General features: G+C 35.0%; 1 protein-coding gene across 1 annotated transcript; it reads right to left on the reverse strand.

The window, feature by feature from the left end:
• Nucleotides 1–1,172: 1,172 nt before the first annotated feature.
• On the reverse strand, nucleotides 1,173–4,073 carry LOC145001892 (receptor-like protein EIX2). Its single transcript, XM_078961224.1, has one exon. It carries the CDS (start codon nucleotides 4,055–4,057, stop codon nucleotides 1,199–1,201), a length of 2,859 nt encoding a protein of 952 aa, XP_078817350.1. The 5' UTR covers nucleotides 4,058–4,073; the 3' UTR covers nucleotides 1,173–1,198.
• Between the last annotated feature and the right edge of the window lie 15,126 nt (nucleotides 4,074–19,199).

Below are 19,199 nucleotides of genomic sequence, written 5' to 3' on the forward strand. Positions count from 1 at the left end.
AAACGTGATAGTTAGCTTGTTTTAAATACAAGATAAATATTGTTGTATTATCAGATCCATAGAATTAGGATCTTCGGTTGTAATTATGTATTATATAATGAAAGCCAACCCTCAGAGTAACTTACGCCAAACAAGAAAAAGATTTTCACTATAATATATGTCTATATAACTGGAATTGGTTTTTCAAATGTCACAGTAACGGGAATTTGTTTGTTTCTTCCTCATCTTGTCAAATAAAAAGCATTTATTTCATTCATATGCATTTAAAGTACAAACATAATTGAATGAATCATCTTCAAACACCCCCTTACTTCCTAAATCCAAACATAATATGGATAGCACCAGAAACTTTTCACATACTCATATTTCCAATCAGAGAACAACTTGTTTAATTTCAACATCAATAAAGAAATACACAAAAATAGAAGGGATTTAAGATTCCTCTGATGCAGACCTACAAAATTTAAGGCAAATTAACATGTATTAGCCAAAGAAAATATCACGCATCCTTAACATTTTTGGGTCACTTCCTGACTGCTTCCATGTTTTTTTGCAAGTAGTACATCATAAAATCATTCAAATATTACAAAAATCCCTCAGAATATCACTATAATTAAAGATAAAACACAAAATAGTATCACAGAGACGAAGAGACTAGGTGGTACCTGAAAAGTGTAAACCAAGAAACCCACATGACGGAGACCAAAACACCTCATTATCTCCCATCCGCTAACTCACCACACATGCCCCTCATGTGACGACATCTCCCTCTCTCTCTCTCTGTCTCTCTCTCTCTCTCTCTCTCTCTCTCTATATATATATATATATATATAAGATTTGTTGGGTTTGTTCTTCAAAACACACACACTCAAGAACATATATTCCTTTATTTGTCCATCTACTTTTCCAATTTTAACCAACGTTGTAAAAACCCTACTAGATTACCATGGTAGTTACGTGTATGTAAGGATGGCCGGTGTTTCATGCACTAATTTTTTACATAAACTATACTGAGACTTGTCCTAGAAAAATTGCTCTTTGAAAGATAAAATATTAACTACATTTTTGGATATAAACTTTTGAGGATGCCTTGTTTCACAATCCTAGAAAATGGTCACCCATGGTGTTGGTGACAATTTTATTGATAATGGGACTTAAAATCCCCTGCCAATTACACGTGAGGCATGATTCTAGACGATTAGGTATCAACTGTTTTCAAATTTACAATGCACAACACTGCCTTCAGATAAATCCAATCTTTTAAACTATCATAAAACAGAAAAAAAACATGTCTCGCACGACGGTTGAGAAGTAGAGTGCCACATACTATCCAAAATCCAGTAGCAAAGCCAGTGCCCCCACCAATATAGAACCATCCCCAAAATTCATCTATGTCTTCCACATCACCACCACTTTCACCAACAACTGAAGGTATTTCCGGTTCTTCATCTCCAGGACATTTTTTGGAAAGAGGAGGTCCACATAGTCCTGTGTTTTTTTCATATTTTGATGGGTCAAAGGACTGGAGTTGAGTGCCAGATGGGATTCTCCCCGACAAGTGATTAGATGACAAGTCTAGGTAACTCAAAGAAGTCATTTGAGACATGCTTGATGGTATCCCTCCGGAAAAACTGTTTCTAGATAAATCAAGAGCTAAAAGTTTTTTCATCTGACCAACTTGTTGTGGAATCTCTCCAAGAAGAGCGTTATTTGATAGGTTCAGTGCCAGCAGCTCACAAAGATTGGTAAGTTCATATGGTATCTGTCCTGTTAAGTTGTTTCTTGACAGGTCAATCATCTTCAACAATTCAAGATTAGTTCTGATGAACTCACGTTCATCTCCTAGCCACTCGATCATCACATGGTCAATGTACTCTTGATCAGTGATGATCCCCCTATCTGAAATTCCAAATATAGTCGAATAAGGATGTAGGTACGGTGGTGCTAAGGATCCATCTTGAACCATGCTCGTAAGATTATTGAAACACCAAGGGATGGTTCCGTGGAGATGATTCATGGACAAGTCCAGAATTTGAAGATTTGCTAATTGACATAACTGTAAAGGGATGGTTCCAGCGAAGTTGTTTGATCCTAGGATAAGAGCATACAACCCCGATAAGTTTTCCCCAATCCAAGCTGGCACGTTACCAGAAAACTTGTTTGCCCCCAAATCCAAGAAATTTAAATTCGTGCAATACTTCAAAGACAAAGGCAATTCTCCAAAGAATTCGTTGCCGTGTAAATACAGCACTTCGAGTTGAGCCACGTATCCTAGAGAGGCAGGAAGCCTTCCAAATAGATTGTTGTGTCCTAGATTAAGAACTTTTAATTCTTTGAAATTCCACAAACAGTCCGGAAGCTGTCCGGATAGAACGTTATGGGAGAGGTCAAGGAATTCTAAAGTTCTATTGACCATTTGGCATAAAAAGAATATCCCTCCATTGAATTTGTTTCTGGAAAGGTTTAGTGATGCCAAAGTGGAAGAGACATTTGGTATTAGACCACATAAATTATTGGAACTCAAATCTATCACTGAACGAGAAATAAAATTTGATGATAAATCTGGTATTTTCCCTGTGATGTTGTTGGAAGAGAGATTCAAATATTTTAACCGCGAAGGCCACGCGTCCCAAAACTCCAGAGGAGTTGTGTCTGAAATTCCATTATTGGAAATATCAAGATAGCTAAGATTTTTCAGGGTTTGAATCCATTTAGGGAAGCCAGGACCTAGCTTGCAAGAGCTGAGATCTATAATACGTACATAAGAAAGGTTTGACATGTGATATGTGGGAGGAACACCTTGGAGTGGGTTTTTTGATAGATCTATTACAAGAGTCTTGGACCTTCCAATGTTTCCAGAGATAACACCTCTAAAATAATTGAAAGAAATGTTAAGATTCGTAAGCCTGGGTAGTTCCCACAGTTTGTCACTGATAGTTCCATTTAAATGATTATCAGATAAGTCCAACTGTTCTAGGGATGAAAATTTCTGGATCTCATCAGACACTGACCCTATAAATTGGCTTCCGCGGACAAACAAGTCTTGCAACCTATGTGATGCACATCCACTCAAGTTGTTCAGAATATCCGGAAAATTGACCACTGCAGAGTTTTCAAGCATATAGAAAGAGGTCAAATTACAGAGATTACCAAGATATTTGGGTACCAAATCTAACGTGTTGCTAGAGAGAGAAAGATCACGAAGCTTGTTGGTTGTTAATGGGAACAACCAACGATACATCGATGAGTTGAGATTGTTTTGTTCAAGAGAAAGGCTAACTATAGATGAAGAAGAGTTGAGAGATGAAGAATATGGATGCATGACCTCTGAGAGCTCACATCCTCCTAAACCTAAATCTGAGAGTTTCCGGAGACTCAAAATCACATCTACCCAGTAATTTTGTTTGGCGAGGGAAACCCCATATATTTCAAATACCTCCAAACGTGATAGATGAGATAACCACTCTAGATTTTCAACTGTACACCTTCCAACATCTCCAAGTTCAAGTCTCTGCAAGTTGGTGAGGTTTCCAAACTCGGAAGGAATGGTTCCATAGAGAGAGTTATCAGAAAGGTCAAGATATTTTAATTTTGTCAAGGAACCAATGGACCGAGGAATGGTTCCATTAAAATGATTCGAACCAAGGTTAAGGTACCTTAACCGAGTCAAGGAACCAATGAACGTGGGAATGGCTCCATAAAGAGAATTGATGGAAAGGTCAAGATGAGTCAGGTAGCTTAAGTTATGCAATGCATGGCTAATCTGACCTCCAAGAGCACCTGAGTTAATATCAAGCATTGTTATATGACCGGTTTTTCTGTTACACGTGACTCCATCCCATTTACAACATTCATCCCCATCAGCTGTCCATGTAGAGAGAATGCCATAGGGATCTTGAAGGTTTGCTTTGAATTGAAGGAGAGCATCTCTCTCCTTATCATATCCTCCCACTGCTCCCAAATGGTTGGACGTTGCTGTTTCAAGGCATAGCAAGAGAAGTGAGAAAAATATAAGACCATAAACATGCATAACAAAAATGAAAATGTTAGTAATCATGTTTTTTCGAGTTCTGCTGATTTGTTGTTTTTATTGATGCATATATGCAAGATGCCCCTGATGAAAAGTTTAAATAGTGTGTGAAGATGAAAAATCCAGGTACAGGATGGCTTCAAATTGGTATCCTATATATCTGTTGGTCAATATTTTACTTTCTCTCGTCATCAATTGAAATAATAAGATAAAGTATATATAATGCCCCCGAATTAATAAAATCAAAACTCCTTTATGTGATAACAGGTAAATTAAAAACACTAATTTTGAAAAATGTATATATTAATTTTGAAATGTGATGTAATATCACATATATATATATATATATATATATATATATATATATATATATATATATATATATATATATATATATATATATATATATATATATATATATATATATATATATATATATATATATATATATATATATATATATATATAGGGTTAGGTTCATGTGACACGGCCTAATTTTGTGACACCGTGAGACGCATTTTTTTTATTTTTATTTTTAATTTTTTTTAGTTAATTCAAGTTTCGAAAATAATATTTAAAAAAAGAATTTTTTGATTTTTCCATTTATTTTGCATTTTAAAATTATTTTCAGAATATGTACAATGTAATATTCTATTTAGAAGATTTCACGTATTTTTCAAAAAAAATAGGATTTTTTTTATTTTTTTTAGTTAATTCAAGTTCCGAAAATAATATTTAAAAAAAGAATTTTTAGATTTTTTAATTTATTTTGCATTTTAAAATTATTTTTTAGAATATATCAGTATAATAGAATATTTCACGTATTTTAAAAAAAAACAATATTTTTTTATTATTTTTTTTTAGTTAATTCAAGTTCCGAAAATAATATTTAAAAAAAGAATTTTTTGATTTTTCCATTTATTTTGCATTTTAAAATTATTTTTAGATTTGGTCTTACGGTCTCACAAAATTAGAATGTTTCAAATGAACCTGAACCTATATATATATATATATATATATATATATATATATATATATATATATATATATATATATATATATATATATATAATTTGTGTGATAATATTAATAAAGTAAATACCAACAATATTGAGTCTGGACTGATGGTATAAATTTGAAGGCATTGACTAGATATCATTAATGTTATAATGGTTATCATTAATACATATGCTTTTTTATAATTTATATTAATACATCGAATTTAAAAAAATAAAAAATTAAACCAAGCTGTGTAAGTAATTAAAAAAGATATGTTCAAAAAAGTTTTTGAATGCTTTTTGGAACTAAAACTGTTATGTTGTTGGACCTGTCATTTTTTTTTGAATTATATATATATATATATATATATATATATATATATATATATATATATATATATATATATATATAATCAAACAAAAATCATTCTAGCAAATATCAATAATCACTATTACAAAACTAAGGCTTTAGCTACGCACAATTTGTAGGTATTCCGTAGTTATACAGCTATAGCTATGAAATTGCTATGGAAAAAGGTTTGTAGCGTAAATGCTTGTGGGTAATTGATACCTACGGATTTGCGATAGATTAACCACGGATTACCTATGGATTTTTCCGTTGGTATGACTGTTATGGAAATAAATAGCTACCGATAACCGATGGCCATTTAAGTTTGACTTTTCCTACGGAATAGGTACGTAATTAAATAGCTACGAGTTTCGTACGGATTACCGACGGGATTCAAGTTTGACTAAAATTATTTTCGTATAGAATAGTTACAGATTTTTTACGGATCACCAACGGGAGTCAAGTTTGACTAAAATTGATTATTTACCTATAGAATAGTTACAGATTTTTTACGGATCATCAACAGGAGTCAAGTTTGACTAAAATTGATTTTTTTCTTATGGCATACGTACGGAACTATTTTGCTACGGATTTACTACGAAATTCAAGATTGACTTCTTACCTACCGAATTCCTACGGTCCTATTTAGTGGCGGGAATCCATCGCTATTCCGTCACTAACTTCGTTTTATTAAAAATAAAATTTTAAAATTTTAAAAGTTTCCTTTTTTTTTTCAAATATCATATTCAATTCTATTTATCCCAAATACCATACAAAATACACCATAAAATGCCCCTACTACCAACTTTTACACATTCCATTCCGATATCCAAAAATACCATAGAAACTAAACAATAACAAAACAAACAATCAAGTGTTTACAAATCAATTGTCCTCTGGTGGATTATCGGGGAGACCATGGGGTTGATTTCCAGACATTGTTATCTCATCAGTATTTCATAGCTATTATGTAGCTAATCTCTTATGTCGGTAGCGGTAGCTATTCTATAGCTAATTACCTATGGATTTACTTCCATCGCTATTCTATAGCTAATTACTGACGGAGTACCTAGAGATTTACTTTGTTGCTATTCCATAGTGATTTCGTTACTAAATGAGGACATCTCATTCCGTAGGTATTCCGTAGGTAATTATCTATGTAAATTTTCCATATCTATTTTTTGTAGCTAAACCCCATGTTTTCTAATAGTGAATATTCAATATTGATTCATTTTGAAATTATTGACATATTTTTATCGATTTAATATGTCAAAAATAATACATACTTTTACCTTTCCATTGAAATGATTATTGTATAAAATAATAAGAAGTAAAACAACAATTATACTTGAAATTATTATTGAATTAAAATGAAAATAAATAAAATATTCAAAATTTTGTCAATGGACCAAAACACACACTAAGACCTATTTTTCTGAATGGAAGACCCATAGTGGGTGCTATAATGGCCAAAACACACACTAACACCAAATGTTCTGAATGGAAGACCGATAGTGGAAGAGTTTGGGTCAAGTAATAATATTATATTAGTCTGTATTCTGTAATCTTAACGTTTGTTCAAAGATGTTTTGCTAAGCATCATGGTGTTGCAACTGCTATAGAAGAATAAATGATTTCAATGCATAAATTTATATATATTGTTGTTGCATATAAATATTTTGACAAGAAGCCCTACACTACTTTTTTTTAATTTATGATCTACAAATAGGTTCTATAGCCGGTTTGAAAAAGCAAACAGAGCCCAATTCTTAATCATGCAACTGCTTACATCTCAAATCTCAATCCCTTTTTTTCAAATTAGTAGAAATTTTAATTTAGAAAAAATGAAGAAACCTGGCTCCATTAGGGAAATTTCGCAATGACCTATGGGTTTGTGACAGTGAACATAGTGACTCCAGAATAGCTTGTGGACTGTCAGATATGATCAATAATTAGTTAAAAGTATACGATAACTGATAACAGCTTTTTTCAATAAAGAATGGCTTCACTGAAATACGAACATTACTTTACACAATAACAAATTTCATTTTGTATGTCTTGATAGTCCAAAGGGCTAATATATTACAAAGAAAAACAGAAAAAAGACGTTAAACTTGTAGGTCCTGGAGCTAGTATATAGGGGACTTGTCAACAAGACCCTTTCACTCATGTGCAAGAATGTCACACCAAAAAAACTTAATATTTGAGAGCTCGTTCATGCTACCATCTTCTTGCCACTGTCCAAGCTCTTAATTTGTTTTTTTATATAAACAAAAATTAAATCCCAATTTTTTTTATTTTAAATACTACGTAACCTGATTTCATTGAGAAGATTTAGCAACCCCCTTCTTCGGCCTTTGGTATTTTCAAGTATACAGGCGTCAAATATTCCTACCAGAGGACCTACGCGGAAAAATGAATCCTCCGCGGAGAGGGTAAATTCTGAACTTTTTTATTTGCCGCAATGAGGTCCACATATATAGATATCTCCACGGAGACATTAAGTCCTCTGCGGAGGGTTTGGTTTGGATGCTGATAAAAACCTCCGCAGAAGAGGTGACGCGGAGCTCCGCGGAGCCCTTAAAGTCACCATGGAATGGGTGGTTGCAAGAGTTTTAGCGACGGTTTTTTGTGATACAAACGGTTTTTAATTTTTTTTTTTTTTTTCATTTTTATAGATCCAATTGCAATATTATATCGGTTTTTGTGTTAGAACTTTGTTTTCAAAGAAAATATGAGTTTTGTTATTTTATTCACGGGGGGTTTTTGGTAGATCAGTAATGGGGATTAACACCTACGTTAGACCAAAGTTGTCTAACTTAGGTTTACTGCTTCCACCAAATTTTGACCGTTGAATATTGTTTGATTTGCTCAAAACTAAAGCTAATGTGTTCAATAGTAATATATCATTGTTATTTTAACATCCGGTTCATGGGTATGTTATGAATATTGTAGACGAAGCAGATGTTCATCAACTCAGAAATGTAATTTCTGAAACGAAGGAGATTGTGCATTTGTATCTTGAGGTGCTTGAGGGTAGGGTTGAACAGACAGAAGTTGTTGACAAGATTGTACCATACAATGTTGAAAACATTGTGTCTGATAATGTTGAAGAGTGTCCACAAGAAGAAACTGTGGCATTGAATACAGTGGAAGAAGAAAATTTATATGAGTTTGGAAGATTGTGTGACAAAACTGATGGGTTTTGGTCATAAGAACATCCTATATGCTCATACAAACCCTAATGCTTGGATCTAGGTTTCTCTATTGTACATGCAAGTTATCCAAGACTATAAACCCTAATTCTAGCATACAAGTAATCATATTAACATAAGAATGGGTTTAAGACATTACCTTGATTGTTATGTAGCAATAACAATCTCAATTCCTCCTTGTATTGACTTTAGAAAGCTTAGAGTCACAAATGTCACTCCTCTAATGGTTCACAAACAGCATAAGCAAGAGGATGAAGAGGAGAGAGGATGGAGGCTTCCAAAAACGTCTACAAAACCCTAGAGGAGGCTTAGCCACGTTTCTGAGCCTTAAGGGATCTATATATAGTGAGGCTATTAGGGTTATCTAACAAGGAAACCCTAATTTGGATGCTTAAGCCCTAAGCAACCCATGGAGCCCTTTCCTCAAGGCCTTGGACGATTTCATATGGGCTTCCCCCATAGAATTCATCTACCTTATAATATAAGGCAATCCATGGCCCAAATTGTAATTATCTTATAATTACAATTCCAGTCCCTTAAGTTTAATTAATCTCTTTTAGTCACAAAACTAATTACCAATTAATTATTAACTAATATTAATTAAACAATATGATTTCTCCTTTAATATATTATTCCCATAATATATTAATAAGTCATATTTAATCATTTCTCTCCATAATTCATCCTATCAAGTTGCTTTGGTGAAGGCACCCCAAAAGGACCATGCACCATCGGGTCAAGTACATACCAAAATAGTTATGGACTTAGACACTAATCCAACAAAAACTTTGTCACACGATGAAGAGTCAAATCAAGGTTGGTCAAAAGATGAGTTCACAAATGGGAAAAAAAGCTTCAGACATCTTTTACGGTATGCCTCCCATACCTGATTGTCCTGATCCTATTATTGAATCTGGACAATTTCATAGTTTAGGTCCAAATGATGATATGTTTGTTCCTCAAACATATGATAACAAACAACAACTAATATTTGCTTTGAGTATTAAAGCAACCAGAGAAAAGTTTCAGTTTAAGACAAAACATTCTAACAAAACCATTATGAGGTACATTGTGAAATTGAGAAGTGTACTTGGCGTTTATATGCAAAACGCATTGATCCCACTGATGAATTTCAAATCATGACTTTCAACAACGTGCACACATGTTCGTCATTACAGATACACCCAAATCATAAGCACGCAAATAAAAAAAAGTCATGAGTACTATATGGCATGAGATTATAGGAAAAACTCATTCCAAGGTTTGGAGGTCTAATGAAATATCAAGGGATTTGAATGCTTTGCTGGAAATCAATGTAAATTACAAACAAGCTTGGCGTGCAAAACAATATGCTATGGAACTGTTGTTGGGATCCTCTAAAGAATGTTTTTCCATACTTCCTGTTTATTTTCACAATTTGAAGAGGTATAATCCCAGTATAGTGGCCTATATAAAAACCGATTCAGAAGATTGTTCCGAGTGTTGTTTTTATGTCAGTGGGAGCACGGTAAACACAAAAAACTTGTTATTTAATATATAATTATTTTAAAAAAAAATTATAGTGTTTATATGTTCCATTTTAATATATTGCAGATACGAGCGTTCAAACGTTTTTGTTGGAGAGTTATAATTATGGATGGTGCCCATTTGAAGGGTGATTTTTAGAGAACCATAGTGCATGCAGTGACTATGGATGAGAACAACCATATAGTGCCCCTTGCGCACGGAATACACAAAAAAGAGAGTTCTCTTACTTGGACATGGTTTCTTAAAAATTTGTATGAATGTGTTCGTGATTGTCAAGATTTGACTTTTGTAACTGATAGGGCCGATGCAATTCAGGTTAGTATTGAAAATGTTTTCCAACATGCTCATCATGGCGTATGTGCTTTTCATCAGAGGCGAGGCTACGTTATTGCAAGGGGTGTCCATGGACACCCCTAATTTTAAAATTTCTTGTACATGTTATATATTAGATTTGAGGGGGACACCTATTGGAATAATAAAAAGGACACCCATGGCAACAGAAAATAAACAAAAAAAAGAAACCGATTCTAATACTATACCGCTTTGATAGGAGGCGGTTAACAAAAATAAAACCCATTTATAGAAATTATAATTAACATTAATCATTTAATCTTATAATATATAGAAAAATATTAATAAGATAGCATATCAAAGGAAAAAAAAAAGAAACATATTATCGAAAACACAAAAGCCCTAAAAAAGAAAGTTTTTTTTGTTCTCCGATGTCGTTGCCGTGTTCTACCACTCTCCGCCGGTCCATCCCTATTCTTTTGTTGTTGTGACTGTCGTGCTCATCATCTCTCTGTCGCCTCCATGCTCAACATCATCTACCGCTCTGTGCCCATCTCCACCTCCTTCTGACCGTTTCCGATTTCCGGCAACCGGCTGGAGATGCTCGAGTCTCCACTACCTCCCATCTCTTTTCTTTCAGAGGTTTTACCCTTTTCTCTCTATATATATTTGTTATTCGTGTAGTGCTTTTTCAGTTTTGTGTGTGTATGGGAAGGATATAAAACAATTTCCAGTAACCCATCATTTTACTCTACCTTATAAGTCAAATCCTATAACCTAGAAAGTTGTGTAATATACTAAAGCTTTTTGTGGTGTATAACACTCTAGTTTTTTTTTTTTTTAATTTACCTATAGTGCTATCAACTAGAGAGCTTGTTATTCTTATATTTTTTACTTTCAACTTTTTTAGTTATAAAACAATCTGTATTATGTGATTTTGATATTATAATTTATTTAGTTATACTTATATTTATAATAAGAATCAAAAATTTTAGAATAGTTTTTCCTATAACATGTCAATGATATTCGAGCATCATCACTGAGAATAAATTGGCAACTATTTTTTTACAGATTATTTTCATATTGATATAGTTTTTTCATGAACAATTGTAAGAAAATTGTTAGAATTAAATTCAATATTATATATACATTAGATAATATTATTCCGACCCGATAATCATAAAATATTAACTTGTTTAATTTATTAAATATTTAAATTGGACACCCTTGAATTTGAATTCTTGATTCACCACTGCTTTTCATCTACTAGGAAACATAGTACACATGTTTGGGAAAAATGATAAAACAAAAGTGTTGTTTTGGAGGCCTGTGAGAGCTTACAAAAGAAATGTTTTTGAAGATTCGTGGTATAGATTTACTACTACTAGGCGCAAGTAGCGGTGTATCTAAGTGAAATTCCACGTGCTAAATGGACAAGAGCATATTCCCCGTCGAAACGGTAGTGCAGAGTCCATGAATATTTTATCTGTAGATGCATGGAAAATGCCTACAGTACCCCTTCTTGAGTTCTTTCCTTGTCTTTCATAGGAATGGTGTAACAAGCATCGCATCGATGGAGGTATGACTTTATTTTGGACTTTAATCATGTCGAATAATAAGTTAATCATATATATATATATATATATATATATATATATATATATTCTCTACAGTGCAACGTTCAACAGTGCTAACGGAGTGGGTTGAAAAAGTAGTTAGGAAAAATGAAGAGCGTACGATAGGATGGTCGGTTTATGGTGTTTCAGATGCAATATATCAAGTGCATGATTTCAATCATGGTGGAATAGTTGATCTGAGGCAAGAGACTTGTACATGCAAATATTGGGAGGAACCGGGTTGTCTTGTGTCATGTCATACTGGTCTTAAAGCACTTGAAAAAAAAAACTAACATTAGACATTTGGCTATAGATGCTTACAAAATGGAAACGTACCGAAGTACGTATGAAGAGGCGGTTTACCCCCTTCCAGAACCGTGTGATTGGGAGATTCCTGCTAAGATGATGGTTTTTAAACCCCACGATTATGGATACACGTCAAGTTGGTAGACCGAAAAATAGAAATCGTATCCCGTCACAAGGTGAGGAACCTATAGTAAGAAGGCATAGTAGATGTGATAGTACAACACATAATGCATGAATTCTCCAACATTGGTCCCAATGAAGCAAAATAAAGCTAGAAAAACTAACACAACATCTGGTAGTAACTGAAAAGGGAAAGGGACACAAGGGACTCACATGATGCTAGAGATGGATGGGACACAAGAGACGCACATGACGCAAGGGACGAAAAGAGAAGACTATTGTTCAACGTTTGATTTGAATGATTGATGTTGTATTTATAATTAATTATGTTATGTTTTGGAAGACGTTGATCGTCTAATTTGAAATGGTGTGGTTACTTTAAAGATTATGGGTAATATTATGATAATATTAGTGCATCATTACTAGTAGAAAAATAATTAAAACGCGAAGATAATACATAGAACAAAACAAAAACACATACTAAACGTACAACAATAGTAATTAAATTAAGGGAGTTACAATGGATACTTTTCTTTCTCCATTGTTATATAGTCGCCCCTAATTCTTATTTTATCTTCAAAACGGTCCTTTTGCCGCCCAAGATCTATCATTTCTGCATCCTTCTCAACAAGCCATTTTTCAGTCAGCTTGATAGTCTTCTTGGTCTTTTTTATCCAGTACTCATGATCTTTGATTTTTTTAATCTGCATCCTTTCCTCGACCTCTTTGCACTCTTCCGCAATGAGGTCACGACGTTCAGTGAGAGCCCGAGATGACTCTTTATCTTTTCTTTGTTGTTCTTCAGCCCATTATAATTATTGCAAAGTATCATCAGACATATACGACTCTCTTATGTTTGGTGATAGGGCAAGAAAAGGGTCAATTGGATCACAATAGAAACAATCAAGTTCGTTGCATGAGCAAATATACAAATTTGAAGATGAACTCATATTAAATTTCAAAATAATTTGTAACTCTTTACCAAAAATTCAACGATCATCCATGACAATATATAGACCCTTCAACTCCGCAGAGCTGTTTGTCAGTCCAGAGCGATGTTTGTCAGTCTGCAGAGTTGTGTGTCAAGTCGTTGTCATCCATATATTACAATTACGGGAATACAATCATTTATTAAAAGTTAAACATTATTTATTAAAATCTAAACAATGCTAACGGACCAAAAGTAAGGTTAACATTGAACTGAATACAAACTAATATTCGTTATGAAGGTTAACATAGAACTGAATACAAACTAATATTCGTTATGATCCATACATTATAGTTCAAGTGAATTGCCTTGGAGGTAAAGTTGGATTAGGTGTCTAAGCCCATAACTATTATTGGTATGTACTTGAGCCGAGAGTAGCATGGTCCATTTGGGTTGCATGGCACCGAAACAATCTGAAGGATGGATAATTGAGAAGAGGTTATTTATGGTTTATTAATATATTATAAGTTCTAGTATATTAATATGAAATCATATTATTTAATTAGTGTTGATCAAAAATTAATTTTTAATTAATTTTGTGATCAAAAGAGACTAATTAAATATAAGGGGTTGATTTGGTAAATTATTCATTCTTATACAGTGGGCTTATGATCCATAGTTCTTCGTGTTTGGCTAAACCCATGTGGTAACCCATAGATACTCCATGGAGGTTTTAACCCATTGAGCATGAGGGATATGGAAAGTCATTAGGGTTTACATGGTGTAACCCTAGTTTGCCGCACTATATAAGAACCCCTCTAGCTCATGAAATTAGCACTAAGTGAAATACTAGAGGGCTAGTCGAATTTTATAAGTGCAAGTGACCTCCTATCAAGCTCCCTCATTTCTTGGTGGTGTTGTGTGATTCCATTTGAGCCATTAATACTATTGGTGCTAAGCTCTTGAAAGTCCAATCAACAAGCTACAAGAAAAGGTATGTTATCTAACTCATCTTATTACCTAAGTATGAAACTTTTGTATGCTAGTTAGGGTAGTACCTTGGAAAGTTTAAGTTTGCATGCATACTAGAGAAAACATAGATCCAAGGTATTTAGGGTTACATGTACACCTTAGGAGTGTTTGAATGCTAAAAACCCTTTAGTGGTATCAGAGCCTATGGTTGTTTTCAATTATACTTGATGCTACTTATTGTTTAAGATTGAAAAAAATCGACTTTCAGCATTCTGGACTATGGACTCGCCGAGTCCACTGATGGACTTGCCAAGTCCAAGGCCAAAACTAACCAACTCGCCGAGTTTGTTCATACACTCGACGAGTTGGTGCTCCAGAATGCAGATTTTTGTGGTTTTTGGCTAGAATTGGACTAGGATCTTTACCATAAGCTGTTTTTGAACTTATAAACCCGTTTTTAATGTGGTAATGATAATGCTTATATGGTTATGCTAGTTACATGAAATTTGTTTAATATGAATTGTCTTGTTTTTATGAGTTTAATTTAGAACATAGACAAATTGATTATTACTTGCCCTCATGTTTTGGAATTTATAAATGTAGAGACTTCTTTTTGACACATTTAGTTCTAAACCCTAGAATTTTAAGAGTTTAAAATTCAACCTTTATAATATTATAATATTATAGGTTTAATATATATATATATATATATATATATATATATATATGGATAAGAGTAAAGTTAGTCTTACCGTTAGTAGGCCTCATTCACGAAGCCGGTCTATAAGGGGGTATAAGGTTACTACCTATAAAATGGCAGACTAATGGGTGTCCACTCTCACCCACCGCTTCATTAACTGGTGGAGGGTCGTTAGTCGAACGGGTAGGATAGGACTCTAATTCTCCCTTCATTAAAAGTATAATGATGAATATAAAATAACTAAACTCTTATAAATTCCCAATCTTGGTCACTTTAGGAAAATGTGAATATGGTGCTAACCCATGAAATTGCACTTTGCACCTTGTTAAGTCGTTAGTGGAACGTGTGTGGTTAACCGACACACTAATCTAGACTAACAGTGTGTGGCAAAGGGTAGCTTGATGTTAATCATAGATCAATGGAGCGTGTGTGGTTAAACGACACGTTGATTAGGTGGTCGTAACATTGAGTGTACGAAGCTAATTTGCATGGTTATTCACACCTTGTTTATGATCCTCGGCATCCCAATCACAAAATTGAAGGGCACAATCGAGATTTAAACATGCCATTGAAAGTTTCAATGAATTTCAAAGGATCTAGGAATTTCAATTCACTTAAAACCAAAAGTTTCCTTATTCGTTTTTCGTGGTGGAAATTGGTAAATCGCCAATTACCTACCTTCAAATATTTTTCAATTTCGATTACGGCATCCCTCTTCCGAATTGTAAAATATTGTGTTGGATCCTAGCCTTAATATTTCATTTCGGTGTTATATTAAGGACTTAAATCAACTAACTTGAATTTCTCTCATTGTAGATGTCTGGTTCAGACAACTATGGTCTTCCCAAATCTCTTAGAACAAGCTTTCCACTTGAAGATGATGTCCTACAACATCATGCTTCACTCCTTCACTTTCTCCAATTATTCACCCTGACCCACAAGCTCAAAGACTTGACAAATTCAAGGTCACTCAAGCCTTACTTGCAATGAAACATGAAGATGGAAGGCCTATGTGCACTTAAATCTTGGAGATGAAGTCACATATTGATAGGATAAGACAATTAGGTGTTGTTATCTCAAGGAAGTTGGTTGTTGACTGGGTTCTTCAATCACTTCATGAGTCATACAGTGAGTTCATTAAGGACTACTATGTGACACACCATGACATGACCCTTATTGATCTTCCATATTTACTTGTTGCTGCTGAATCAGCAATGATCTGCCGCACTGGAAAAGTAAATTTGATTACGAGATCTACATCTCAAACGTCCATGGACATTGACAATGGAAACATTGGAAGTGCAGAAAAGTCTTCTCTTCGTAATGGAAAGGGATCAGCCATTGTAAACCTGGATGACCAAAAGGCAAAGAGAAAGGCTAAGTCTGTAATAGTCCTATGTACCATTCCCAAAGAGTCTATATGTTTCTATTGCCAAGAGAAAGATCATTGGTTGCGAAGCTGTCCTGGCTACCTGAAAGATCTGAAAGAAGGTAGAATCAAAAGTTTGACTCCGCTTCAGGTAAGTCCACTATCTAACTCTATGAAGTTCATAATTGATGACTCTTAACACATGATATGACTAGGTTTCATTTTGATGTTTTGTAGGATCATGTAAAAGGAAGTAATCTTAAAGTAAGAGTATGTTGAATCTGGTCGCAAAGATGGATTTCAATCGCATGGTTCGAAGATCGGATTTTAGAGCTGCTGCTTAGGAGTTATGATAGATTACTAGGAAATATGTAATAACATAGTTTTCATTTTTAATTGCATTGTAAGGAAAAGTTTTTCTGCATTTTATAAATAAATAAAATTTTGATTTATTTTTATTTTTATATTATATCAACTTATTGTAACATCCGGATTTTACCAGGTATCTTGTAAATCTAATTTTGTCATATTGTGAGAGGGACTTGGCGAGTTGGAGCTCAGACTCGCCGAGTAGAGACGCGGAATTGAACATTGGTGCGCGCCTGGACTCGGCGAGTCCAGGATATGGACTCGGCGAGTCTGCGCTGTGTAATGAAACCCTAAATCTCCGGGTTTGAGGCCTATTTAAAGGGCCTTATGGCCGTCATTTGTGCTCACCCAACCCTCAGTGAGTGACCCTTGTGTTCTTGAGCTATTTGTGAAGAGAAAGTAGCCATTCTTGATCTTGTGTGTGTTATTTAGCAAGAAGAAGGAGACCCTAGGCAAGAGGAAGCAAAGGAGGTTGCTATTTCATGGATTTGGAGCTTAGATCATCACTCTAGAGGTATTATCTTGGACCATTTTCTGTTTAGTGAAGCATGATGCAATTTAGGGCTTGTGGTGGTCATTTATGGGATGATTTGATGCCCATTGGTTCCCTCTTTGAGTTGAGGCCATGGATCTGGATCCATAGAGGTCCAGAGAGCCTCACTCATCAAGCTTTATGAGTGACAATAGAGTCTTTGACCTTGTGTTGTAGTATTTGTAAACATCATATATGGTCATATAGAGGTTGTATGTGCATCAAGATTGTAACTTTACGTGCTAAATGAGCTTGGAGGGACTGGATCTATGGATTAATGAACTGGATCTGACCTTTAGAGCAAGATTGAGTCAGTGCATGGCATGGACTCGCCGAGTCCGAAGAACAGACTCGGCGAGTAGCATGAATGTTGCCCGACCACACTGTGAGTGGCCTCGCCGAGTTGGGGAAGGTGGACTCAGTGAGTCAAGGGGGAGTCAGAATGGACAGGTGGACTGAGTCTAACTGGACTCGCCGAGTTGTTCTTGAGACTCGGCGAGTTGAGTCGTGGTGGCCCCACAACTCGTGCCAGGTGGAACTCGTCGAGTTGAGGGAATGCTCTACATGTCAAGGGAGGATTCCAGGGAAATTGGTGTACACGCCCAGACTTGCCGAGTCGCCTGGGTACTCGCCGAGTCCGGTCAAAGTTGACCGTTGACCATTGACCAGCGTTGACCTAGATTGACTTGTTATAGTGTGGTCAACCCTAGTTGGGAAAGTGTTAATTAGAGGTGTATTGTGCTATAGGGGGACGACAGCTCGACAGGTCGAGTGATTAGCGATTTCAGGTTTACGATTTACCGAGACACGCGAGGTGAGTCTTCTCACTATACTTTACCTTGAGTAGGTAACCAGAGTTATGTGATAGAGTATTTGTATGCTATGTATGTTATGTGTTGTACTGCATTACTTCTATGTGATTGATGCTGTGCATGTTTACAGAGTTAGAACCGGAAGGTTCACAGAGTTAGAACCTGAGGGTTCACAGAGTTTGGGTGCACGGACCCACAGAGTTATAGCCTCGAGTGGCTAATATGTGTTATATGTAGTATTTTGGGGAACTCACTAAGCCTTGTGCTTACAGTGTTGATGTTATTGTTTCAGGTACTAGTGACGACCGCGGGAAGGCGCCGGCTTGATCCGTACACACACACATTCGGAGCTTGATATCATGATCTTGGGATTTTGTATTGTCTTGTTTGGATAATTAAAATGGTTGTTTAATGAATATCAATGGAATTATGTTTTATAAAAATTGAAAATTTTGTTTTGAAAATTTACGGTGTTACAAATTGGTATCAGAGCCTTGGTTTGTGGGATTCGGGTACACCTTCGGGGGTATTTGAACTCAAACTGAGGAATTGAACAGTTATTTCAAAATAAAACCAAAGTTTTCTAAGAGTAAAAGATTTTCCAGGAAGAAACGTGTGTACGATCAGCCAGCGCCCGAACGGTGAATTCCCAAATACCTTTATATTATGTGATAATTATTATTAATGTGATGTATTTGCATGCTAGAGTAGGCTAGGTATTGCTAATAGGACTAGAGTGGCCTGTTTTGTGATGCCTTAGCCTAGGGAGGGGTGAGCTGCTATGAGATGCTGAGAGTAATTAGGTAGCAGCTAGGACTTTGTGTGAGACCTGTTACAGAGTGATTTAAGTATAATAGAGTACTTGGGGATTGGGATCCGAAGAGGAAGATTTGGGGTGTGTACTGAGACGGTGCGGACAGTAGTATTGGGCCCGTACTACTGAAAGCACCGGTGCGGTACACAGTCCAAATAAGAATCTTGGGATACCAAGAATCATGGAGGGGTAGATTGTCGAATGTAAGAGTGTTCGAGTAAATTCTAATTATCGCATGTTGTATTTCAGAG

The sequence above is a fragment of the Lactuca saligna genome, chromosome 6 (assembly GCF_052625555.1).
Source record: "Lactuca saligna cultivar CGN05327 chromosome 6, ASM5262555v1, whole genome shotgun sequence".
NCBI lineage: Eukaryota > Viridiplantae > Streptophyta > Magnoliopsida > Asterales > Asteraceae > Lactuca > Lactuca saligna.

Excerpts from the sequence above, each read along its gene's own strand:
- LOC145001892 (XM_078961224.1), bottom strand. The coding sequence starts at position 4,057 with ATGATTACTAACATTTTCATTTTTGTTATGCATGTTTATGGTCTTATA.